The sequence below is a fragment of the Pantherophis guttatus genome, chromosome 2 (genome assembly GCF_059756535.1).
Source record: "Pantherophis guttatus breed Tessera chromosome 2, ASM5975653v1, whole genome shotgun sequence".
NCBI lineage: Eukaryota > Metazoa > Chordata > Lepidosauria > Squamata > Colubridae > Pantherophis > Pantherophis guttatus.
Genome location: NC_142064.1, coordinates 50656889 through 50684089, shown reverse-complemented (window position 1 = coordinate 50684089; position 27201 = coordinate 50656889). Strand labels below are relative to the sequence as shown.

General features: G+C 41.5%; 1 protein-coding gene across 13 annotated transcripts in view; it reads right to left on the bottom strand.

Moving 5' to 3' along the window:
* APC (APC regulator of Wnt signaling pathway) overlaps positions 1-27201 on the bottom strand; it is an 88463-nt gene that overhangs the window by 32927 nt on the left and 28335 nt on the right. For 6 of the 13 annotated variants that reach the window (XM_034432757.3, XM_034432758.3, XM_034432759.3 and 3 more), the window contains 6 exons: positions 16826-16978; positions 10365-10449; positions 7151-7352; positions 5927-6035; positions 5499-5612; positions 3420-3503 (listed from right to left, as the gene is read on the bottom strand). In XM_034432757.3, the coding sequence (XP_034288648.2) occupies positions 3420-3503; positions 5499-5612; positions 5927-6035; positions 7151-7352; positions 10365-10449; positions 16826-16960 (729 nt within the window). In that variant the 5' untranslated portion in view covers positions 16961-16978. The remainder of the gene's footprint in view (positions 1-3419; positions 3504-5498; positions 5613-5926; positions 6036-7150; positions 7353-10364; positions 10450-16825; positions 16979-27201) is intronic. The other 7 variants (XM_087885982.1, XM_087885984.1, XM_087885985.1 and 4 more) reach the window with 4 other exon arrangements.

Here is a 27201-nt window from a genome sequence, read left to right as displayed (position 1 = left end):
TCTCTTATGTTATGACCCTGTTTCTAAAGGATTTCAGTAATCATTCCATCTCCTTTTAACCTTATTTGCCCCTATCAGATCACTTTTATGTTTATTCTTGAATATTCCTGCAAGTTTTCCTGTAATTTCACCTATCTTCTTTTAAAGGTCTCTACTTTTCTTCCTCACCTCCCTTTTTTGTTATTGTTGCCATTATTGACATTTTCTTGTCCTATCTTGTTTCAAGTCTGCACTCAGTTATAGATTATTTAGGGAACATGGTACAGACCACAAATAAGAAGTGAATTTTATCTTCTTTTGATGCAGGGATTTATTGTAAAAAAAAAAGAAAAGAGAGAGAATATACACTTACTCCAATAGTTACGCCTTATTTCCATGTCTTTTCTTTTTTATTGCTATTTGTGGGTTTTTTTCATGTACTTCTATGTCTTACATTTCTGTATCTTATATCTATGTACTACATTTCTATAGGTTTCTATAAATTTCTGTAAAGCTTCTCCCCTACTTCTCCCTCCTTTCTTTTGTAATCAGGCTTGAATTGCCAATACTTTCTTAGATTTTTGTTAACCTTCTGTCCTTGGCTGCAGTTCCTTCCATGGAATGCAACTGTTCTCTTCACCTCATCCTAACTCCTAGTCATCCCAGACTTGGGTGACCTGGTTGCTGGCTGGCATTTTCCAAACTTTTCAGCCAAGTCTCTGGCTTAAGTTGCCATTGTGATTTTTTTGCAGTGTCTTGCTGGGAGGAAGGAAGCTGCTGGGCTTGATTGTTGTTTCTAGGTCTTATTCTACTGCTAGATTCCAACTTTTGCAGTTATGTTCTTCTTCAGTGCCATCAATCAACCAAATGCTGTATCTTTTCTCTGGCCCTAAGTATCACCACAGTAGTATTTTGTTCTGTCCAATTCCAGTATTCCTGCCTTTTTCATACTTTCCCTTTCTTCCTCTCCAGTCAACACTAACCAGAATCTCCTCCCAAAACATCTGCTTCCAAATCAAAAAAAAAAGTTTCTCCTTTAGTAGCTGGAGCAGAAATGCAGTCCTGCTAATTTGGTTATATCAAAATCCCACGAAAAAGTAAAAAGGAAGGAAGGGCTCACACAGACTGTTACGGGGCCCTTCCTCCACATACTTATCCATCCATCTTTTCTTATTTTGATAGATACGGAAAGATATTTAGATTTTTTTCCTCTTTAAAATTTTGTGAATAATTTGTTCAGTTTTCATAATGTCTATTCCTACAAACACCCAGGTTCTCCTCTTAAGCTCGTTATGTTCTTATATTGGTCTTTTATTTTGACTGCATGTTCCATGCAAATATGCTCTCTTAATATTCCAACCTGTAGGGTGGTTCACTTCTCCAACGGCTCTGTAGCATACAGGGACTGCAAAAACAGGAATCACTGGATGGTAGCAAAGAAATTGTATTATCTATTGGATGCTTCCATCTAGTGACTATTGAAAGGTTTGCACTTCATATAAGGTTGTCTTACTATTGTTTAGTTGGCAGCATGTTACAGCTCCTTTCTGAGGAACTCCAAGAACTCAACATGAAGAGGACAAAAACCAACAAAGGACTGATTGCTTTAAGGTACTAATTCAAGTGTCATTGGCTTTGAGGGCTTCCACATCCTGACACCTGAGTATTGTGGACATCTGAACTTCTTATCCAGATCTGCTTTTCTCTCTTCCTTCCCACTCCTTTCCCTCCCTTCCCTTTTGTTCTTACTTTCCCCTTCTTCTTTTTCCTTTGGCTCTATCCTGGTGTATAAATTAGAATTACCACATACACAGCTTTAAGTCAAGCTGTTATCTACTCTTGAAGAGTATACACATTTGAACGTACACAGAAGTTGATACACATGAGTCAACTGAATTTTTGTGTTCAATTTATCAAAACCTGGCAGCTCTCATGTTTAGTTACAGCTATCCTGATGCTTTTAAAAACTTCTCATTGCTGTTCTGATTGGTTCTTCATAAAAGAATGTTCCTTACTGTTAAAAAATGTTGGTTTCTTCCAATACAAAAATTTAATTTTTCTCTACTAAAATCAGATATTATCTCTTGTTATATTTTGTAGATAAAAGTTTTAAGAACCCAGGATTTCCCTGATTTTAAACCAAACTGTAGTCAATAATGGATTCAGTAGTTGTATGGAATCACAACTCCCATCCTTGGTAAAATCAGATTTACTGGGCCAGAAGTAGCATATTTCCCTTTAAATTTATTTTTCTGATAAATACCTTAATACTACCATCCCAAAATGATACACCTAGACTTCTTATAGTGTTGTTATTCCTTCTCCTTTTTATTCTTTTCCTAGGTAGAATCTTCTACTAGCTACTAGAATAAAATGGGTTCTTCATTTTTAAAGCAGACAATACCTGGTTTCAAAGGAATGAAATGCCATGAAAATTTTACTGCTGTCAATTAATTTTAATCTGTGGAGCCCAAAAATATAACTTTAAAAGGAATGACTTTTACATGGAAGTACAATTCTTTGTGCAGAATTTTACAATGAAGTCTCAACTATTATAAACTTGTGTATTTCCTGTCCTTAATATATTTTAAGTATTTATTTATTAGATTCATTACTCAACAAATAACTCTCAGCAGTAGGAGATCACTAGCAGGTTCTACTAGAAAATCCATGACCCTGAGGAATAATTCAGAGCCAAGCCACGTATGGCCTTAAAAATAAAATCAACATTTTTAACTGTTATCAGTATAGGGAATGGAGCATTAGCTGGAAGCTATATATATCCACTGTACTAGTCAACAACTAAGTGTTGACATTGGTGATTTTTAAAAATATCCAGAATGAGAAATGCATATGGCAGGAGAGGTGTGACGTCCTGGCCTAATTATTATAACTGGGACTGTCTGTATGTTGTTTTAAGTCAGAGGCAACTTTTTAATATGGCTATTGATGCTTTATGTGACTGGAGGATCATGCTATTAGTTGCACTTTATATATCATATTAAAGAAGGAAATAGGACATATACACTTTAAATAAACGTCTTGTATGACTGAAACAATATAATACTGGTTGATATGCAAAACATTTCAAATCCAAAACAGATTTCAATTGTTTATCTTTTGAGCTCAACACAAATGTTTTAAAAGTCTAAAATGGGGCAGTTTTGCACTTAGAACACATTTAAGATAGACAAAACAATATCAGTTAAAACAGTTGCTTCAAATTTGAAACTGGATTATTTTGAGCTCAAGATGAGATATTTTGACATTTTTGTATACCATCATAATTTAATATTACTCAGCTTCAGTTTAGCCAAAGCTAAAAGATTGGTATAGATTACTAATTATTTTTATTGACCATGCTCAACATTCTGTTAATTCCGCTTATTTCTTTTACTCCCATTGTTGTCTGAATAAATAGCAAAAAAACAAACACTAACCTCTGGCTCAGCAACCTGGGATTGCAATAGCTGTCTTATACGTAGAATATCTTTCTCAATTTGTTGAATTCTAGCTACTCGCACCTGAAACAATATGAATTTTAAAAACTATCTTATTATTATTTCCCCTTTAAAAATTGCATATGAAACTGACAATGTAAAGCTTGACTCAGAATATTTATTTATTAAATTTGCTTGCTACCTATCTTGCTTTGAAGTGAATATATTGCTATATATACCATGTTCCCCTGAAAATAAGACCCTGTCTTATATTTTTTTTGAACCCTGAAATAAGCGCTTGGCCTTACTGCCATGCGTTCAAAAGCCCGATTGGGCTTGTTATCAGGGGATGTCTTATTTTGGGGGAATCAGGGTAGAAAGGAAGATAATTCTGTATTAAGACAAACTTCCAGAGAAGAAGGAGGACATGATGGTGGTAGAGGAGGAAAAACACCTCCATTAGGAAAACATCTTAAAAAAATTAGATCAATATTCAAATGTTCTCTTCCTACGATATAAGATCTCTTATTTCCAGCTAAAATTAATCCTACAAATGTTTTTCCCCAAAAAAGACAGAAACATGACAAGAATTAAATATCATTTTATTGAATTGTAACTGCTCATTTATAAAATTAATTGATATAACATAAATCATTCTTTACCACAAGGTCCTTCTAGCAGAAATAGGAAAATGTGTTGAAGATAAACAAGTAGTGCTTGATCTGTAATGGAGCCTGCCAATTATAGAGGCAAGTGGTGACAACTGTTAAGTGAGACATCCTTGCTTAATGACCCCTACCCTATGCTCTCCCTGATGCAACTATTAAACAAATGCAAAAATCGTTAAGTAAGCATGAAGTAAGTAACTTATGGATTCTGCCACCCTCTTTCCAGGTATGTAGTAAATTTAGCAAATTAAGTGATTAAATGGATCAGGATTGGAGGGCAGAGGTGAAGAATTCAGTTTCAGCACCTAGCTGGGGGAGGGGGGTGTAGAAAGATCAACAAGTATGTCACGTTTCTTGATGCAAACATCCATTTGCTGAAGGACTACAGGGGCATATTGTGAAATAAAGGTACACTAGATTATAGAACAGCCATCTTTATTATACTTTTTCTTGTTAGCTTACTTCTAACAATATGTACTACATATTAGAAGATTAGTCCAGATCTTAAGTTCATCTGCAGTCCTTTCATTGTCCAATGTTGTTTTACAATCCATGTGAAGCAAACTACTGATGATTCAAAAATATCCTTAAAAATGACCTGTTTCAAATTGTCTAATATGATTAAGTTGTTCATTTTTTGCTGAGCATAGGAAACTGCTTAGAATCATTTGGCAGATAATTCTAATAATATCGTCTTTTATTTTTTATTGCTGAAAGATTACTGATACTACATTGTGCTGTACTGCTATTTTATATTTGAGTCTATAATGCCTTTTCAGTACTTAAAAACAACTGACCTCAACTCTTATCACACCTTTTAGATACAGGATAATAAAATTTAGGATCCTTTTTGAGACTTAAAGTTTCCCCAAAAGAGAAGGACTCATGTTCACTCTGACTATAGATTCCATAGACTCATTTTTTGGGTCAATCCTGTCATCCGTATGAGAAAAAAAAAAAAAAGCATTTAAACTAAGAAATCCAGTGGCTCCTTGATGTCTCTTACTGTACATATAAGAGAGAACTTATGTCTCCTGGTTTATCTCTCTTTGGTAGGAAGAGTGAGAAAAGGAATTGCAGGGTACAGATAGACAAAAGTGCTGAGCGGAGAAATATTGTGAAACTTTGGAAGCAGATGCATGAAGGAAAATAAGCAATGTACAGTATTTTACTTTTCTTTGAGTGAAATTGTGCAGTCAGTTCATACTATGTCAATATTGTATTATATTATATTCAATACCATTGTTTCTGTTCTCAGTTTTTTGAACCATAATTGTTAAGCTTACTGCATAATTATTAAACATATCATTTGAAAACAAAGGCACTTTCTCAAGCAGCTTTAAATACACAAAAAACAGGTACATCTTTGAATTGTTGCTAAAATATTACTGAATTGATGTGAAGAGATTACCTGTGCTCTCTTCTCCATGTCCTGACATGTACCAAGTTGTTCTTCCATGGCAGCTCTGATCTGTCTTGCCTCATATTCCAATTGCCTTCTATTCATGTCAGTCTGCAATGAAAACTAAAAACATAGGAAATACAATAATCCCAATGAAGAATAATGCTAATGTTCCATAATAAACTGAAGAAATTGAATTATGTGAATCTAATGTTTATAAAAGTTAAAGTTAATTAATGTCATTTTCCCAATATGACACACACGGATACACAGAAAGACTGAGAATAAACATATGAAGAGTTTTTAAAAAATATTCCCAATATATTTCAAAAAATATATATATATATATTCAAAAAATCTGAAATAATGACATATTTCAACTGGTATATTTTGATTTAAATAATACATATTACATGTGTATAGCAGTTACCGCTTACATTTTCAGTAAGAGGAAGACTATCTATCCTTTTAGTCAAATTCTGAAGCTGAGCATAATACCAGTCTTTTTCTTTTTCTTCCTTTTCAAGCTCAGCAAGCAAAAGAGATCTAGAGATGAAGAAACAAGTATTTATCATTTATTATTCTACATTAGCCAATATGTAACAGGTAATACTTATACAAGTGAATCATTTTTCATTTTCATAATCATCCTTCTCATCTTAACTGAATCTTGCCTCATCTTGTACTACCTTGATTTGAGGTTCTCTTGATAGTGCTGTAGATTTATTTGGATTGATACATTATTATTTGTTACCTTAACAATATCAAATATGTAGTTAGGGAATACTAATTTAAAAATTAGAAAAGGCTACCTTAAATTTTACATTTTCATACTGTCTTTTTATCTACAATAGGGGTGTAAAACTCGATTTCATTGAGGGCCGCGCATCAGGGTTGTGTTTGACCTCGAGGGGCCGGGGTGAGCGTGGCCAGGGTGGGTGTGGCAAGCTCGACATCACTTGTTCTGGGTGGCCCTGTGGTGGCCCAAGCACTCTGTCAGCAAAAACGAGCTCCTGAACTCCGCTTCAGCTGTGGCGGCCTCCTGAAACCCTCTGCCAGCGAAAATGGAGTTCGGGAGGGCCGCACGTGGCCTTCTGAGCTCCATTTTCGCTGGCAGAGGCACTGCGGGTGGGTCCTTTGCTGTTTCCAGGGCAGCCCTGTGGGCCAGATCCAGCCCCCGGGCCCTGAGTTTGACACCCCTCATCCACAGTTTAATAATTTGTTATCTTTCAAGTGAAAGATAATAGATGTTTCACAGCTGCTCAGAATTTCAATAATACATAATATTCATACTTATTCAGCATGTGAAAAATTCAGAAAATGCCTATGTTGACTGTGGTGGTTGTCATTTCTCACCCCACCCCTGACAAAAGCCCTCTGGATTTCCTCTCTTCCAACCTCTCCTTTCCTCCAGACCCTCTGAAAGTCGCTCCAAGGGCCCTGCGGGAACCTCAGAAAATTGTGCAAGACTGCTTCCTCAATTTTCAGACACCAAAGGGTTGTCATAGATTTGCCCTCAATGGCACTGAAGCACAATTAGCTCCACATCAAATTCACAGCATCCAATTTAGATGAACCCTATTTATGAAAGAAGCTTCAGGGATACAACTAATTTAAAGTTTCAGATTGATAAAAAACACATATCTGAAATTAAAAATTACCTTTCTTTCTCTAGTTCTTCTAGATAACCAGTGCTTTCTCTACTTCCGTTCATAAAACCTCTTCTGGGAAATGATCCCATGGGAACAGGGCTGCATTCACCTGATCGACTGGAAACTGATCCTTCTCTGCTTCCATATGAACGCATGGATATCTTTGGCCTCAGCTTCACTCCAGGGAAGTTATTGCTATCCAAATTCAGTTCTGAGCAGAAACAAAGAAAACTGTTGAGTTAACAAGAAAAAAATCTTATATGATTTTTTTTTAATTATGCCATTCCCTGTTCAGGTAAGCAACGTTACTCAAAAGGAAGAAAAAGAATATAGGTAGTTCTTGACTCACAAACATAATGGAGCATGCCCATTATGGTAGGAAATTGTGAAAGCCATTAAGTCAAGAGCCCACATGATCTTGTCACTTACAACCCCTCATTCCTGCTTTCCTAATGTGGTTGTTAAACAAATGCATGGGTCATTAATCGGAGGTGCCTCAAGAACCTCAGAGGGAGGTCCTAGGAACAGCATAAGCCCTGCCCAAGATCTCCCAAGGCCTCCCCCAACCCCTGGCGCATCCTGTGCTCTGCAACTTGCTCAATGGAGTCCCCGCAGGTCTTGGGCCTGCTTTCCATCCACTGGACCCCACTCTTTTCCTCATCCAGCATCAGCCAATGAGCACTTACCTTTCAATGATCTCTGGAGCTTGGGTTAGGGAAGGAGGACAGGCCACTCCATTGCTGGGCTGCATGGCATAATCCCAGAAATGGCAACATTTTTTGAGTGCCCACAATTCAATGCAGAATGCAGCTACGGAATGCTGTGGAAAGCTATTCCATTGCTGGGCTACACAACAAGAACCTGGAAACACCTACTATTTTCCGGGTGGCCACAATTCAACTACTTGGAAAATGGCAGTCTCCACAAGGATTGTACCAAGCGACCCATCAATGGAGTTTCTTAACCCAACTCTGCAAATCTTTGAAAGATAAATAAGAAGGGGGTGGGGGCCCAAGGTCTGCAAGGACTGGGGGAGATGGGGGAGATAGGCAAGGGAGCACTGCAGTGTACATGAGGCTGGCTGTAAGGGTGAATGACTATGGGGGAGTGCCAGCATCTATAACTTTGGGACTGAGCTGTAAAGTAGTTTTTGGGGATCTGCTATAACAGTCGCTAAGCGACCAGTCATATGTTGAGGACTACCTGTAAAAAATAACAACAACAACAATAACAACAACAAAAACCCTCAAGGAACGCAGTAAGAGAAAATAAAAGGAATACTGCTAAATCTAGTTTGCCCAAGCATTTTCTTTATCTTTCTAAGCCTTCCTGTTCTTCTACCATGTCATACACTGTCTTTTTTCTTTAAACACTTCAATATTCATCTTTCTCTCAACTGTTCTGTAATTTGAACACACATTTTTTCATTCAGCACCATTCTTGCCCCTCTCTTTTTTATTCTTTTATTATTATTTCCTTCTAGGTACCCATTTGTATTGCATTCAAATATTCTTAACAAGATTTCATTCCCCACACAAAGTCATCTGTCTTCACACTACCACTATCCTTCTTTGCAATTCTTGTTATTGCATAGGCTTTGACAGATTACTAAAACAGAAATCACATAAGAACACTGTGAAGATATTATTACCACTACCTTTTTACTAGTATTTGTATCTCTTAAAATTTCTCCAACTATTTCTCTGTCTTTAGGAAATATTTTATTAAGATATATCTATTTATCTACTTGTTCCAGTTTGTCAATACAGTTTGGTGATTTTTTTCCTCCAAATAAAAAGATTTTTTCCTTATAATAAAAAGATAAAAGTAGGCAATAAATCTTCTACCTTGTTTCCCCGAAAATAGGACCTACCCCGAAAACAAGCCCTAGCCTGATTTTTTTGGGTGTGCCTAATATAAGCCCTACCCCGAAAATAAGCCCGGGGGAAGGGCATGGCCAGCACGAGAGGCAGCGAGTGTGAGGGGGGACAATGGTGTTCGGCACAGCCCGCCAGCCCTTTGCCACATCGCAAATACCGCTAAGTCTGAGCGTGGAGACAGAGGCAGGGGGAGAAGACAGGTGATCCGGACGTGCTGTGCGGCCTCCTGACTCACGGGAGGTTTGCGTGGTAGCAGGCGGAGGCAGGGGCATGGGGGAAGGCAGGTGCTCCTAACGCCCCGTGCAGGTGTTTTCTCAGGTCAGCTGTAGGCAAGTCAAGAGAGAATGGGAGGCGCGTTGGGATCACCTCTGTCTCCGCCTGGCTCTTCTGCGCACTTTTTGCTCAGAGGAAAATGAAGCTTTGTCTGCTTGCAAAGAGGACGCTTTGAAACAGAGCTAATTGCTCTTTTTCAAACCATCCCCTTTGCAAGCAGACAAAGCTTCATCTCCCTCTGAGCAAAAAGTGTTTGGGCAGCTACCACCACACCTGCACTCTCTGTCCCACTGTCTATTTGCCCGCGGCCTCAATCAGGGCCAAGATCTCGGCACGCCCTGGCTTCCACCCACCCTGCCAAGAGGGTGAAGAGCCCCTGCGAGGCTAGCAGCAGCATGGGCAGCCATTTGGTGGCCAGCACGGCACCCGCCACAGCCAAGAAGTATCCCAGCAGCACCTGGGCCAGCAGGAAGGGCAGATACAGGCCAGGGCATGTCGAGAGCTTGGCCCGTTGCAGCCACAGGCAAGCAGACAGTGGGACAGAGAGGGCAGGGCCAGTGGTAGCTGTGCTCCCACTCCCTTTGGCCCCCACGCTCACTGCCTCCTGTACTTAAAAAAAATAAGACCTCTCTGAATATAAGCCCGAGTGCTTATTTTCAAGCCCTCCCCAAAAATAAGACCGGGTCTTATTTTCGGGGAAACATGGTAATGCTTCCTAAAGACAGAATATTTTCCTACTAAATTAAAATTAGTGTAAATTAGGATTAGAATTATTCAATTCTTTTCCCTTCTACTAAACAGTATTTTATTAGGAACCTCACAAAAGATTGTAAAAAATGTTTTCAAGTTGCAAGAATGGGAATCTATTCAGTATTAAATATTACTATGTCTAAACACAAACTTTGTAAGTATGAAAGTTAAATTGCCAGTGTTTTCATATTTGGGTGATAATTTGAGAAACTTTTTTGGGAGGGGGGGAAATATATCTTTGGCTCGCAATGTTCACCCTCTCAGAAAGAATTCATGGAAAATATTTGCTTTGCTAACTGGTGTAGCCTTCTTCCATTTACCTTTAAGACGTTCCAGCAAATCAATCTGACCAGATGAAGCCATTGCTTCATCTTCAATACTTCCTTGCAATTGCTTCAATACCTCCTGGAATATAAGGAATGGTATTATTTTAAAAAATTAAGCAAGAATGAAATATAAAGGTTACTGTTTTGTAGTGTACTCACTTTCAAACACATCTTTTGAATTAGGTAAGAACATGTACAGAATTTTGTTATTTCGAATGTGGAATTAGATAATAGAAAATGCTGCACATCTTTAATTCGCAATAGATATTATTTTTTAGTACAGATTGATATTTTTTTTCAAGAAATGTATATATGATGTCTTAATACTTGTACAACATGTAGTGTGTACATTAGAATAAGCATTGTGCTTTTAGAATGAAAACAGATTAATTTGTATGCATTTCAATAAAAATATTATGAAATTCTATTAATGTGTTAAAATTAAAATTATTGTAATTACTAATTATATAATAGAAAAAGCAGACAGTAATGGGAGCATTTAGATTTAGAGTTATAGTTTGGATCTTAACTTGATGTTGTTTTAATTTATGACATGTCTCATTCAAGTCTATGTTAACATATGATAGCAGGACTTCAAGATGGCCAGCTATTCGATTCCCCTCACCAAACCTCTTTTAGTTAACATTTTGATTATGTCGTAGGATGTTGAAGACACTGAGCATAACCTTTTTTGGTGCTTTTAAAAATATTTAAAAATATGAATTCATAAAATTCTTCATTCTGTTTTGTTCACAGAAGATGCAGCTACCAATCAACAGTGTTTTCTTCATTTCTGTAGCAAGTCCACGTATCACAAACCATTCAATTCCTATGGGTACCTTAATTTCAGAAAAGGTGTTTCAAAAAAGCACAGTTGTGTTGTGATCAAAAGCTATTTCGGGACCCTTATGAAGAGGCAGCCCTACACACATCCCTAAATGATGCACGATTAGTAAGTAAAAATGAGCTGTGATAATATACTGCATATTGACATACATTTTAATCTCTTTATATATGCACTATGTTCTCTTCCTGTTATGCATATGATCAGTTTTAAAGTCCAAAGCACATATTTCAAATCTGATGTCTCATTTCTGATGCTGAACACTGGTCAATTAAGTAGGGAAACGACAGAATTGTTTCAAAAACTGAATTACATTCATGTGATGATTTTTCTATAAAGTTTGCTTGGCTATTAATATTTATCTCATGAGGATACCAGTATTATCATCTATTGAAACAGTGTTTTGCTGCTGATACTTCAAATCTGGGAAATTTGGGGTGAAATTGCTTAATAAATGCTTCAAGAAAGACAAGAGTATATCCTGTAACTCTTGCAGAACAGAAATAAAAATTCAGAAAATCACTAAAGTATGAGCAGTGATTTTTAAAAACCCTAATATTTTCTTGTTACAGAGCAAAGAGTAAAAGGAAGTGTATGGATTCAATACTACATGACTGGGGTCATCTGGGGTATGTTTGTCATACAGCTACCAAACCACCTTCTGCTTCTTTTCAACTTCAGAATAAAGGAAGGTGAGATGGAGATTATAGTGTAGTTGTAATAGATCCTTACATTGAAATCTCAGTTCTTATTTCTGTGTATTTAAAATTAGAAGGGTCCTGTTAAATGAGTACTTGAAACTCTGAGGAAGCAAGAAATGGCAGGCAAAATCAAGGAATGACAGACGTCCTCTGATAAAGAGAAGGGCAGAAAAACTGACTCTGGGTAGTTCCTGTCACTTCTGCTGGCTGAATTCCTCCTCCCCACCACCTCGCCATCCATAAAGATACAAATGTTGTGTCTGTGACAACCAAAACCAAAGTTAGGCAATCTATTGTCAACTGGAGGGACATACTTAAAAAAATTAAAGCGGGGCAAGGTCTATTTTTATTGGAGCAGTAAGATTTGACAGTTATATCATGAAATTTAGTGGGTCTGGGATTTTATGGACTGAGTTTTGCTTCTATGCTTGTGCCTAATTTAGAACCTTATAATTTGATTTATATGTGCTTCCTATCCTAATTTCAGCAACAGAAACAGAAAGAGATGTATAACTATAAAGGCACAATTGAAAATTGCATTAAGTCCTGGACACAGTGGTTGCTCACTCCCTATATACACCCAGATCATTCTATATTTTCTGGAAGAGTTGTCTGGTCTATTAAACAGCCCTTAACGAACTTTAGAATCTCAGATTTCTATGTAGATAGGGCAATAAATTGTTCTGCTGAAGGTTCATCCCTCAGTTTGAAAATGAGGGTAAGCTGTGAGGTAGTTTGAAGGTTCACTACCATCTTTATGTCAAGTGTGTCAGTATTTCTTTACACTTTTCTGTATGCAGAATATATCTCCATTATGAGCAGTTATTTGCCTTCACATCCATATATAGCAATCACTGAACTCTCTTGGAAATTATAACCCATCTCCTCCCACTTATGACTGTATAACTGTAACCTTGTTGCTGGTATCCTTAAGATTTATTGATCGACTCTTTCCTAATATGATTTGATTGCTTATTTGTACCCTATGACTATCATTAAGTGTTGTACCTTATGATTCTTGACGAATGTATCTTTTCTTTTATGTACACTGAGAGTATATGCACCAAGACAAATTCCTTGTGTGTCCAATCACACTTGGCTAATAAAGAATTGTTCTGTTCTGTTCTGTTCTGTTCTGTTCTGTTCTGTTCTGTTCTGTTCTATTCTATTCTATTCTATTCTATTCTGCTAATGTTATAATGCAATATACATGACAGAATAGAATATTACTAGTGAGCCAAAAAGGCCAGCATATGAGTTTAATCAAAATGCTATTATATTTTTGCATTATGGTACCTTATATTTAAAAACTTACTACAGTTCAGCATCCAACAGAAAAACAAAGCAATATTTGTCTCTTGTAAGGTAGAATTTAAGTGTAACTTTACAAAGTCAGTACCTCCAACTCAGTGGCTTCTGATTACCAAGATAGAAAAAACCCTCAGTGCCCAGAAATATTTTTGCCATGGAACGTTCTTAGTGCATTGAGAAGGCAGACAGGCACAACTTCAATTAGACGCTTGCACTTTTTAAAGCCCTGTTGATAACTTCCTAACTTGAGTACCAATCCATTTAAGCATCGACTTCCCAGCACTAGCAGCAACTAAGGAGGGAAGTCCGGGGAGAATTTGGCAGGGGCATACCTACATAAAATAATTAAAGAAGTATTTTGTCATTCTCTGTTCTCAGTAGTATTTCAAATGGTTAATGCTGGAAGACAGACTATGAGATACTGTGACTTAATCAATTGTTGAGAGTTTGGAGCCTGACCAGAATATATATATTGGCCAGGGAGGTCTCCATTTAAACTATAGAGGTCTTGTTTGTAGCTCACCCAATCACATGGAATCCAGAGGAACCCTAGATAAGAGTGAAGGAGGCAGTGGCATTTGGGTACGAGGCTACTGATATTGATAGGTCAACATCATTCGCTACCATGTGGTGTTAAAGTTGCTTCAAATTATTGCATGTGTCTGGGGGTATTGTTCTATTTAACAAGCAATACATTCATTCCACTCACTTCAAAATTTTCTAATCTGTTTATGCATATTTAAGTAGGGTATAAGTACACTTTTATATATAGAATTGCATGAATAAAAAAGCACTCCATGCTAAGTAGATGCATTTAATTTACGCTAGTGTTTGGCAAGACCATCCATAACTTACTGTTCCAGGAATACGATTTTAAAAACCAGCAGAAAAAGCAGACATGCCTCCATAAAAATTCAGGGTTCTTGGTGCTCTCTGAGCTTGGCTGTTTTCTTGCAGGCGTTTCATTAGCAAACTAGGTAGTATCATTAGTGCTAGCAGGAAGTGAGGTTTGCTTTCATTTTATATACTAGAAGTTTGCCCTGTCAGTATTGGTGGGAGTGGTCTTGGTGGTTTCTTGGACTGTTATTTACTGTTAACTTAGCTAACAATAAACAGCAGTCCAAGTAATCGCCAATACCACTCCCACCAATACTGACAGAGCAAACCACTAGTATATAAAATGAAAGCAAACCCCACTTCCTGCTTACACTAATGATATTACTTAGTTTACTAATGAAACGCCTGCAAGAAAACAGCCAAGCACAGAGAACACCAAGGACACTACAATTCAATCCTGAGTTAAAAATATTCTCTTCTGTCGGTACAACATAAAAATGCTTGGTAAGGTACTCTTGCTGATTCTTGCTGTTTACAGGTAGTCCTCAAGTTATAAATGTAATGGAGCCTGCCAATTACATTCGTAACCCAAAGATTCGTAGGAGTGAATCGTGTAACTTGACCGTGATCACTCCCTGCTTTCATCCATGCATTCGTTAATCGAATGCGCAGGTCGTTAAATGCACATGAGGTATCTCAGGATGGGAAAGGCCAAGGGGGACTAATGATTGAACAGGCTACCTGCTTCAGACTACCAAAGGCCTCTGCTGACCCACAGATACCTCATGCAATTGCTTCCTCCCCCCATTCTATCACTTACCTTTCATTCCTCTCCAGCCTCTCTGTTTCTTTGCCTGCTTCCAGCGAGCGGCGAGAGCAGAGGGAGAGCAGGATGAGCGCGCCCTGCTCAGCTTCTCTGACTCACTGAGACTGTCTGCCACTTCTGGAGTGAAAGCTTTTGGGGGCCAGAATCTCATGCAATTTCAGGCACCCATCTGCTTTTGCAGAGAATGAGTGCCTGAAGTCCTGCGAGATCAGGGCACCCAGAACTTACAGTTTGTGTTTGCATGCCAGTGGAAGCCGAATTTGCTGCCCCAAAGCCTTCAATACAGCGTTCAAACACTTTTTCATGCCGAGCCTGGAAACCTTTGGAGGAGACTCATCGAGGCTGCCTGCCACTCCAGAAGAGGCAAGCAGCCTCAATGAGTGAGAGAAGCCGAGCAAGGTGCGCTCATCCAGTTCTCCCTCTGCTCTCACTGCTCGCCGGGAGCAGGCAAAGAAACAGAGGCTGGAGAAGAGACAGCTCGCTAGATTCTTGAAAGGTAAGTGAGTCTCCACAGGCCTGCTTGTGGAGATCCGGCAGGGAGAGGGAATAGGTAGGGCGAATGTTGCAGTGCCTCTGCAGTTGTTCATAAGGGTGAACGACTGCCATGGTGCTGCAATATTCGTAACCTCGGGATTTTGTCATAAGTACATGGGTATGGGTGTGGGTGGGTTATGTCACAACTTCAAAAGGTCACTAAGTGAACTGTTGCAACTTGGTCATTACTTGTACTTACAAAATGTTATATTACAAGGAAATTTAATCTTCTACTTCTACTCTATTCCCTAGAATGCCTTCATTATTAAATGCTAAATCTAAGATTTTGAGCCTCAAGGCCTGAAAAGTTTTGGTTTTTTTTAAAGCCAATGAGGCTTTATACAGTCCTACCAAACAGGGGCTTAAAATAATGTGTGGAGTAATTTACAAAGAGGAATTCAGGAGTCCACTAAGGCTGCTTCACTCCTAGCTGAATGCTGCGACTGATATATAATGCTAAAAATATAGTCCTCAAAGGGAGATTAGATATAAATTTTAAAACATAGACGCTGCAACCCAAACAGTACCTATACACAAGTTAAAAGGTAACAGTAAAGGTTCCCCTTGCACATATGTGCTAGTCATTCCCGACTCTAGGGGGCGGTGCTCATCTCTGTTTCAAAGCCGAAGAGCCAGCGCTGTCCGAAGACGTCTCCATGGTCATGTGGCCGGCATGACTAAACACCAAAGGTGCACGGAACGCTCTTACCTTCCCACCAAAGGTGGTCCCTATTTTTCTACTAGCATTTTTGATGTGCTTTTGAACTGCTAGGTTGGCAGAAGCTGGGACAAGTAACAGGAGCTCACCCCATTACACGGCACTAGGGATTCGAACCGTTGAACTGCCGAACTTTTGATCAACAAGCTCAGCATCTTAGCCACTGATCCACCGCATCCTTATACACAAGTTACTCAATTCCAAATAATTCTGGGTCTTCCCTGGAGCACACTTCAATGCCTTTCTCAGTGCAATAATGCACTGAAGATATAATCAGACAACTTTTACACACAGAAGATGCCCCTGTTGTCTCTGATGAAATTGAAATCTTAGAACATGTTTTCCTAAGGTATAGATTTTACAAGGAATTGATCTCAACCTAAAGATACAAAGCACATGAACAAGCAGCTCTCACAATTAATATGGCACAATTACCAATTATTTTAAGAAATTGTATTATATGGGTATTATCTTAAAGTTGTGGGAATATGAATACATACATACACATACACACAATTCACACTAAATACAAAAGAGGTCTGATATAACAGAGTATTTTTTAAGGGAAAATCAATTATCTAAAAGGGAAAGCTCAATATCCATTGCATTATGGGGAAAATCATGCAAGCCTTGCAATCCGAACCACAATCCCAAAATGCTTTTAAAGTAAAATTATTTTCATACCTTCATATTAGATGCTTCAGTTTCCAGTTTTGTAAGATGATTTGAATTATCTTCCAGTTCTTGTCGAAGATTTGAGTTCTCCATTTTTAACACCTCTACTTGTTTTAACAACTGATCATATGACACTGCAGCCATTCTGGGCTACCCCAGGACCTGAAGCAAATAGAGAATAAACATTTGGTTTCATTTGGTCCAAGAAACATATCATGAATTATTTTTTTTTTTAAAAAAGACTACTTCCCATCTATCATTGCATTTTTCATATATCGTAAAAATGTCTTGGAACTTCAAGTAATTCTCTATTTAAGTACAAAGTACAGAGCTGAAAGATGGACAGCTATATACAGTAAATGTTTTAAATAACTAAATAAACAAACTCTTGAATGCCTTTACTTCAGACAACACAATAACATTTAAGACAATATCAAAAGGGGCGTTGGTCCTACCTGAGACGCACCTTCTCGTTGGGTGGACACAGCAGCCAGGATGGGGTGTGCTCGTCTGCTAAGCTGATAGACTGAGCCTGTCAAAGTTGCTAAGTCCCGCCCTTGTTACTGGGCAGACCCAGCTTTTGGCGAAGACTAGAAGACAGGCTCAGCGTGTGGGACACCAACAAGAGAGAAAGGAAAAGGCAAGAGATAGAGACCAGACTGGCAAAGGGAGGGTCTGGCTGCTGTCTCCACCCAACGAGAAGGTGTGTCTCAGGTAGGACCAACGCCCCTTCTCCATTGTGGGTGGAGACAACAGCCAGGATGGGACATACCAAAGATTCAAGTCCCTACAAATGGGTGGGACCAGGCTGGTCCAAAACACCCTCCCCCGAAAGAACCCGCTGCAGCACCCAAAGACCAAAAGCGGCATCTGCCAAAGCAAATTTGTCCAGTTTATAGTGTTGGATGAATGGAGAAGGCGAAGTCCATGTAGCCGCCCTGCAGATTTCGAGCAATGAGGCCTGCATGGCCCAGGCCGCCGATGTCGCAGCGCTGCTGCGCAGCGCAGTCGAGGAGATCTCGGAAGGGAACATAACTCATAGGCCTTGGCAATCGTCTGCCAGATCCAACGTCCAATGGTCGACGATGACACCTTAGTACCTAAGGAAACCGGCAGGAAGGAAACAAAAAGAGATTCCATTCTGCGGAAGTCTGAGGTTCGCTTAATGTATATATGCAACACCCGTCGGACATCTAGTGTGTGCCACCGTCGTTCAAGCCTGTGAGCCGGACGAGGGCAAAAGTTGGGCAGGACAAGTTCCTGCATGTGGTGGAAGGTGGTATTGATCATAGGCACAAACGTAGGGTCCAGACGAAGTACCACACAGTCCACGTGGAATACACAAAGGTCAGCACGGATGGAGAGGGCGGCCATCTCCAAGATGCGGCAAGCCGAGGTAATAGCTACCAGAAAGGCAACTTTGCACGTTAGAAGCCAAAGGCTGGTTGTCCGTAGAGGCTCGTATGGAGCAGCCGTGAGAGAATTAAGAACAATGGAGAGGTCCCAAGTCGGGTACCTATGGAGAACTGGAGGACATAAATTGGTAGTGCCCCGCAGAAAACGATGAATCAAAGGATGTTGGGCCAAAGAAGACAACGATCCAAATGTAAGTATCGAGGAAATCGCCACCACCTGCCTGCGCAATGTGTTAGGAGAAAGCCCTTTGGAAAAGCCCTCCTGCAGAAAAATCAGTACATTGACGATCGAGGCTTGGAGGGGTGAAACCCCGTTCCGATCGCACCACACACAAAAGGTCCGCCAGATGGCCGAGTAAATGCGATCCGTAGACAGCCTCCGTGATGCCTGAATGGTGCAGATCACATCTGCTGGGATATTGGCCTCTCCTAGTGTGCACCACTCAATTGCCAAGCGGTCAGACGGAGCCACTGCAAGTCCGGATGCCACACAGCCCCTTGAGTCAGTGCGTCCAGCGGTTGAGGTAGCTGCCAAGGCGGAGCTATTGACAATGACACTAGGTCCGCAAACCAAGGTCTGCGTGGCCAATGCGGGGCCACAAGTATGATCTCCGCCTGCTCCAAGAACAACTTGCAAATCACTCGGAAGAGCAGCGAGACCGGAGGAAACGCATATAGGAGTCCCGGAGGCCACGGGGAGCGGAGGGCATCAATGGCCTCTGCATGAGGCGACGGGTACTGCGAGATGAAGCGCGGCAGTTGAGCATTGTCTGATGTGGCAAAGAGGTTGATCACTGGAGTCCCAAAGTGTGCAGCGACTTGGCGGAAAATGTGCGGGTGAAGACGTCATTCCGCATGATCCAGGCGCTGGCAGCTTAGCCAGTCTGCTTGTATATTGGCGACGCTGAAAATGTGTTCCACACGCAACGAGGCAAGGTGAATTTCCGACCAGACTCCCAGCCTTAACGCCTCCGACATCAGTGAGAGAGACCGCGTGCCCTCTTGGCGATTGACATGGGCCTTTGATGTGATGTTGTCCGTGAGGACCAGCACGTGGGAGTTGGAGATGAGGCAATGAAAGGCTCGAAGCGCCAGGTAGATCGCCCACAGTTCCAGCCAGTTGATGGGGCGACAGGCGTCGTTGCTGTTCCAGGTGCCCTGAGCAACTTGACCCATGCAATGAGCCCCCCAGTCCTGAAGGCTGGCGTCCGTTGTCACTACCATTCTCTATGGATCGAGAGACTGCCACCACCCTAGGGACCTGATCACCTTTCTGGGAATGGGAATGGTCACAGAAGACGTGCCTCTGCCTGCTTTCTGCAATGGCAAAAGGAACCATTGCAGCTCCCTAGAGTGCAGCTGGGCCCAGGGAACTATCGAGATGGCGGAATCATCTTGCCCAAGAGCTGAGACAAGACGAGGGGAGACACTGCTTTAGCCCGTTCAATTTTATAAATGAAACTATCCTGGTGCTCGCACGAAAGGTAGACCCTCCCTTCCACCGAATCAATTAAGAGTCCCTAGATGGAGTAAACGAGTGGTAGGGACCAGATGGCTCTTCTCCAAGTTAATAGAGAAGCCATGGGCAGCCAGAGTCTGGAGAGTAAACTGCAGGTCAGAGGAAGCTGGGTGGACGACAGAATTAGAATATTGTCTAAATAGCAGTGTAGACGAATAGATTTAGCCCTAAGGGATGCTGCTAAAGCAGCCAGTACCTTGGTAAAGGTACGAGGGGCAGAGGAAAGGCCAAAGGGCAAGGCCCGATACTGGAAATGGCGCCATAGAACCAAAGGAACCTACGATGGGAGGGGAGGATGGGGATATGGAGATAGGCCTCGGTGAGTCTATGGAAGAGAGGAGATCACCACTCCGAACAATGTTGAGGATAGATTTCAAAAACTGCATCTTAAACTTACGGTATGCAACATACCGGTTGAGACGTTTAAGGTCCAGAATAGGTCTCCACCCCCCCCCCCGATGACTTTGGAACAAAATAAATAAATAAACGGGAATAAAATCCCGTCCCTTGTTCAATCTCGGGCACAGGTTGAATAGCCCTGATTAAAAGAAAGTGCTGAACCGCCGAGTCCATAAGGGACCGTTTCTCGATATTCCTAGAAAGTGGACAGCAAACAAAGAACATTGGAGAACTGGAGAGAAATTCAATGGCCAAGCCAGATCGTAAGGTGGCCAAGACCCATTTATCCGAAGTGGTATCTTCCCAAACAGGGGCAGAGGGCCAATCTGCCCCCCTATGGGAGGATCTGCGATGCAGCTAATGATGGCATCTGGAGAAACGACCTCCTCCCCCTCGAAAGGGCCGTTTGGAATTAAAAGTCCTACCTCTGAACGCCCTATCCTGAGCGCCCCGCTGCCTAGGTTGGAAGTTCCCCTGTGATCTGTGAGAAGGAGAGACAAAATGAGACCCTTCATAAGAACGAGGCTGAGGATGGGACGAATATGGATGGAACCTCAATTCCCCCCTGCGGAAGACGGTAGGGAGGACCTTCTTTTTGTCCTTTCTTTCTGTAAGAAATGCGTCAAGGGGTTCACCAAAGAGTTTCGAACCAGAGAAGGGTACCGATGCCAGTTACCACTTATGCCTGGTGTCGGCCTGCCAGTGGCGAAGCCAGACCAAACGCCGGGCAGTCACGGATGAGGCCAACGTCTTGGAAGCGAAAGGAGCAGCGTTCAGAGTAGCGTCCGCCGAAAATTGCGTGGCGGCGATGATCTTATTCAGGTCTTGTCGAACTCGGACGTCCTCGGTGACCAAAGACTCTTGCAAATGGCGAAGCAAGAGGAGAGTAGTTCGGTTAAAGAAAGAAGCCGTAACCGCCGAACGTATGGCCCAGGAAGCACCCTGATGCACTCGTTGCAGTACCTGCTCTGCCCGGTGTTCCTCCGGTCGGAGACCTTCATCCGGAGAGCCTGGAACCGGGGAATGGGACAAGAGGTCTGCCACTGGAGCGTCCACAGCTGGAACCTGGAGCAAAGAGGCCAAATCCGCTGCCACGTTAAAATTCCATCGATCCGAAGACAACGGGGACAGCGCCGAACCCGGGGAGGACCATTATTGGCGGATAATGTCCAAGAAAAGGGGAGGTGTCGGAATAATGTCTACTGGTCTGGAGGGTTCCGCGAACAAGGAGTCCAGAGACCCTTTCGCTGCAGTCAAGGGGGCGGGAGGTTCGCAAGGAGAGTCCAGCTGAGCAGTAGTAATGGCCTTGTGAAGCAAAGATTTAAACAAGGCCTGTGGAAAGAGGCCGGTAAACGCCGGCTGGTCAGGCGGAAGGCCCTCATCTTCTGATAAGTCCATGTCCCAAGGATCGTCGCCAGCCCTGGAGGGGAACGGCTGTTGATGGAAGAAGCCAGGGAAGCTGAGGCCGCAATGGAAATGGAATCCTCCTGTGCGGTGTCAGCCTGATGAGTAGGGATGTCAGACTGGACTGAGGCAGGCACACTGGCGGACAGACGTTATGAAACCAAGGACTGATGTACCGCCGCCGTTATCATTTGCTGGATCTGGACCTGTGAAAGAACGACCTGTTGAGTTGGTGGACCCAACTCCGCTGGGGGGGGGGCAGCTGTCTCGAGGGGATCTGCCAACGAGGCTGGAACCAAAGCAGGCACTGCCGGTAATTCCGGAGCTGTAGTTGCCTCTGAGCCCCAGAAAGCGTTAGGCTGGATTAGTATAGGACAATCATGTAGGGATACCTGGTCAGGCAGAGCCCGAGAATCAGGTGTAGCGGCCCTTCGGGAAGAGGCGGTGGTAGTGTCCTGCCGGAAGCTTGTCGACAGCTCGCCTTAGCACAGAGTTTAGTGAGTACTCTATTGCGGCGGGCTTCGGTACTGGAGGGTGCGGAAATGACGGAAGACTTATGATGAGGCCGAGAGGACCCTGAAGATACTGTCTTAGAGGAAGACATAAGGCTGTGATCCCTCCTGGAGGGAGAACCGCCGTCATCTTGGTGATGGGGGCTCCCGGAGCGCCCTGCTTTCCGGCCATGTCTTGACTTCTGAAAAGCCTTGGGCCTCTTGCCGGCTTGAGTATAAATGCTCTTATACGGGACAGGAGCCATGTACTGTCAAGGAACATACTTGGATGGCACAGGCCACAGTCTAGAGACCAAAAAGGCAGAGGCGACGGGCTGAATATGTAGAAATAAGAGGCAATAGTCAGGGCAATGATTCTTGCAAAGCCAAGAATGCAGCCCACTGCAGCAACCAGTACTCTGTGAACGTCGTTAACAAGGGAGCGCACAAAGCTCCACAACAATTATCCGCCTCTTTAAATCGCTGACTGAAACAGGAAAAATGGGGGAGCGCACAAAGCCCCACAAAAAATTTGCCCGCCTCACTGGTTAGCTGAAAGGCTGTGATCAGGAGCACAAAACTCCACTAGTGCTCCTCAAACAGGTCTGTTGGCGCGAAGAAACGTGCTAGGAAGGGGAGCGCGAAGCTCCACCGAGGGGACCTAAGGAGAAATAGGTGTGCTGAAATTAGAAGCGTGCCACGCTGACAGGGCCGCCGACGCATCAAACGATCTTCGCGCCGAAAGCCGTTGGCAGTGCGCGAAACTCCGATCAGGCGCACGTCCTGCAGCCAGTCTCAGCCGGGGGCACGAAGCTCCACAAGCCGGCTCAAAGGGTAACGAAAGCCCCAACGCAAACAAATTAGGGCTTCGGAAGGCAGCAATGTCAGAAGGGAGCACGCAGAGGGATAGAACCGCCAGTAGTTAGCAAAAACAAAATGGCGGCTTGTAAATTTAACAGGGAGCGCGAAAGCTCCACAGACTGCCTGAGGAAGGAGACGATGATAAACTCCGATGCCCAACGCTCCAAAGGGAACGCGAAAACCAAACAATCCTAGCAAACTACGTCCCAGGCAGGAATAAGGGACAGGGCAAGAGGGAGGGGAAAAAAAACCCTTCCCCCAGAAATGGACAAACCCACAACTGAGGAAACCAAACTCAGAGTTTACAGATACAATCGCAGTCCAAAAAACACAGTCCAAGAACAGTCCAAAGTCAAAACCAGAAATCACAATGCGAATTAGAAGATACAGTGAAGAATAGGTGAAAAAATGCCAGAGGATCAGTCCCACACGCCTGTCTAGGCTGACAGACTGAGCCAAAAGCTGGATCTGCCCAGTAACAACGGTGGGACTTAGCAACTTTGACAGGCTCAGTCTATCAGCTTAGCAGACGAGCACACCCCATCCTGGCTGCTGTCTCCACCCACAATGGAGAATATTCATCAATGAGGACTTTCCAGTTCAAATTTTAGTTTACAGCATGCATTTCCATATAGACAAGTAGTATGCTTGAATTCATTTGCAAAATAATTCAGAACCAATTAACATGCTGTAATAAATAGATAAGCCCCTTAATTCAATGTAGTAAACTTAAGGCAGACTCAATTTCTCACTGTGGAAAAAGGGATGAAAGTGAAATATTAAAGTTCAAAGTGAGCTGAGTTTGCAAGAGATAACAAAAATAAAAAAGACTACCTTAAAAGTAAAAGTAAAGTCAGAGAGGATGTAGGTTCAGTGTGAGAAAATAGTATGAATTGATAATGGGTGATCACCAGAAGACAAAATTTCTGAACTCCTATTTTATGCATGTCTTTTTTCAGAACAGAAATAGAGCCCTAGCTGGTCATTCCGTCTCTTAGAGAACAAAGAAACTGCAATTTAGGAGAGGCAAAAGAAACAGAATTTAGCTAATTTAAAGAAATTCAAGACTTCAGGTCAAATATATCAAGAGGTAGCCATTGGTTTCTGATAGCAATTAGGATAGGAATTGCTATCGCTAAGTAATGTGGCTGTAAAGTACAATGTCATGTGTCTCTATTGCTTTGTGATGGCAGTTCCAGCAGTCCCAGTTGCCTTCGTTAAGCAAGGATTGTGTGTGCCGTTAAGTGAGGACTTCATGCGAAGTTTACTTCCAACTTCCCACTGGTTTCCCCATTGGCTTAGTTTATGGAAAGCCAGCAGGCAACATTAGAAATCATCATCACATGACTATGGAAATACTGCAGGGGCTGGAACTCAGAGGGCTGGTTGTAACTAGCACTCATTCAGTACTGTTGTAAATTTGAACAGCTGCTGAACAAATGTTCAGATCACAAGGTCCTAGCTTCTATATCTCAGGATATAGAGGGAACTAAAAGAAGCAATGACAGGAACATTTTTAGTAATCTTTGAGAATTTCTGGGGTACTGAAAGTGCCACAGAAATCTGAAAGAAGGCAAATGTCATCCTAATTTTCACAAAAGGGAAGAAAGAAGATACAGGAAACTACAGACTTGTCAGCTTGGTATTTATGCTGGATAAGATTTTTTAAATGATGATCAAGCAGTATGTTTATAAACATTTGGATAGGTGTACTACAACTAGCTGCAGTTAGAATGGGTTTGTTATAAAGAAATTTGCCTAACTAATGTAATCTTTATCTGTGACAGTTATAAATTTAGTATGTCAGAAAAATGATATAGACATGGTGTATCTGGATTTCAGTAAAGCTTTTGACAGAATACCTCCTTATTAATAAAATTGTATAACATGGCCTGGATGATACTACTGTTAAGACTCAGAGTTGATTAAATAACTGCATTCAAAGAGTGCTCATAAATGATTCTAAATAACTTCAGCTTGAAAAGAAATATTGAAAAAAAAATCCCAGGCCTCTATCTTTTATGTTTTGGCTAATGTTTAACATAAAAGAGATATTTATAAAGATTGCGACAACACAAATATGGGAAGGGTGGCTACTGTTTACATAAAAGAGTGATTCCAAACAATAAAGACAGATTTGAGCAGTCGGCTGAAACGAACTATTTAACTGGTAAAATGTAAATTCTACATGTATAGGGAAGTTATAAGGCACAATTATAGGATGGGTAAGACTTGGCTTACACGACCACAAGTCAAACATGAGTTAGCAGTGTAATGCAACTGCTATCCTGGGGTGCATCCACAAGAGCTCTGAGTCCAGATCATGAAAGGTAACTGTGACTGGGACCAGGCCTCACTTGTGGAGTACTGTCTCCAGCTCTAAGCACCATACTTCATAAATGACAATGACAATTTGAAGTAAGTTCAAAGCTTCAAGAAGCTGAAAGGTCCAGAAACCAAATCCTATAAGGAATGATTAAAAGATCTAAGATACGTTTATCTTATAGGAAAGATAGCTGAGAGGAGACATGACAACAGTCATATGTGAAGGGCTCTCTCACAAAACAGAGTACTTTGGATAGGCATGTCCTCTGAACTTACTTCAATTTGTCACTGTCATTTATGAAGTTAAAATTACAAAGGAGAAAGTTCAGGTTAGGTGGTGGAATAGTGGAATAGGCTACCATATGAAATGGTAAGTTATTACTTGATGAAAGTCTTCAAACAGAGGCTGAATGAACATCTGTGGGCCTCCCATTCTGACTGCCGTGACCACCCTGACAGGAGAAGGATTAGATAGTCACTAAACTCCATGTGAATTTTATGAAAAATGGATATACTTCTAGGAAATTACAGAAAGGATAGTAGGCAGTAGTTTCACCATACGCCTGATGGCAAGTACTTACATACATAGATGTTATGTGACTAACATTTCATTTGAGAATGTTACTTGAATACAATAGACCTGGGATGGCGAACCTATGGCACCTATGCCTCTCTGCGGGCACGCCAGCCATCGCCCCAGCCCAGCTCCACCACTCATGTGCGTGTGCCTCCCACCAGCCAGCTGGCATTCTGGTCTCTGCCACACATGCGTGGGAAGGGAAGGGCGTGGGGTGTGTGTGCAGGTGGCTTTCCAGGCTCAAAACAGGGCACGAGGGGCCTCGCACGGCACCCTGCGCCCCGTTTTGGGCCTGGAAAGCCTCCTGCACCAACCTAGAAGACAAATGAGGTGGTGTGCCAGTGCGCATGCGCGGGGGTGGTGCGCATGCACGGGGGTGGTGCACATGCATGGGGGGCATTCGCATTGCATTTTGGGGTTTCAGGCACGCGTGCGTGCATTCGTGTGCTTGCGCTTTGGGCACCCGGCACCAAAAAGGTTAACCACCACTGCAATAGACAAACCTATTTTCCTATTTTTTTCTAAAAAGGATGAAATAAAATAGAAATAGAAAGCAGGGAATGCACCTAATTGAAATATATTAAAATGTGAGTGAAACCTTAGTTCTAAAACAGTAGGTATTCAGCCATGAATGAGCAACAGGGTATTTTGGATAGGAGTACAGTTAAGCATTTTCCTTGATTCCAAAGACTGTGTCAGTTGCTCCATGACGATCAGAAAGTATGCATGTATATACAAATATTCCATTCATACCAGGGGCATATGAGATGACTGAAGAAAAGTTTAATTCAGATGTGAACTATGAACAGTAAGTAAAAAAAATATCAAATGAATCTTCCTTACTAATTAGTTTGCTCCCATTCATTCATTTTCCTAGCTTAAATATGGTACATACGTGTAAGTGTGCAAATGTGTTTGTGTGTATAAACAAATAACCTTGAAAGAAACATTAAGATATGAGAGAACTTAAGTAATAAACACATGCAATTTAATTTAACTTGATACAATTAACACCAATTTATTTATGTTTATATTTTTAGTAACCTGCATATTCTGGCAACTTGTTTTTCCTTTTGGTTGCTGATTGAATAGAAGATCAGCAAGAAATAATAGAACTGAAGACCAATCTAGGAACTATTTTAAAAAATCCCCAAAGAAGGAATAGCAAATCATTTGCATAATATTCCCAGGAAAACTACACAAACATATCCATGAAGCCACCAGGAGCTGAACTCAAACTGAAGAAAAATTTACTTTCCATTCTATTTGGAATGTGCTTTGTAATACCCCATTCAAAGATGGAATATGGCCCTCGTACAAAGTTACAAAGCTTTATATATGAATGCCAAATGCCAAATGTCTAACTCCTGAGATTATTATTTCCAGCATCTTTG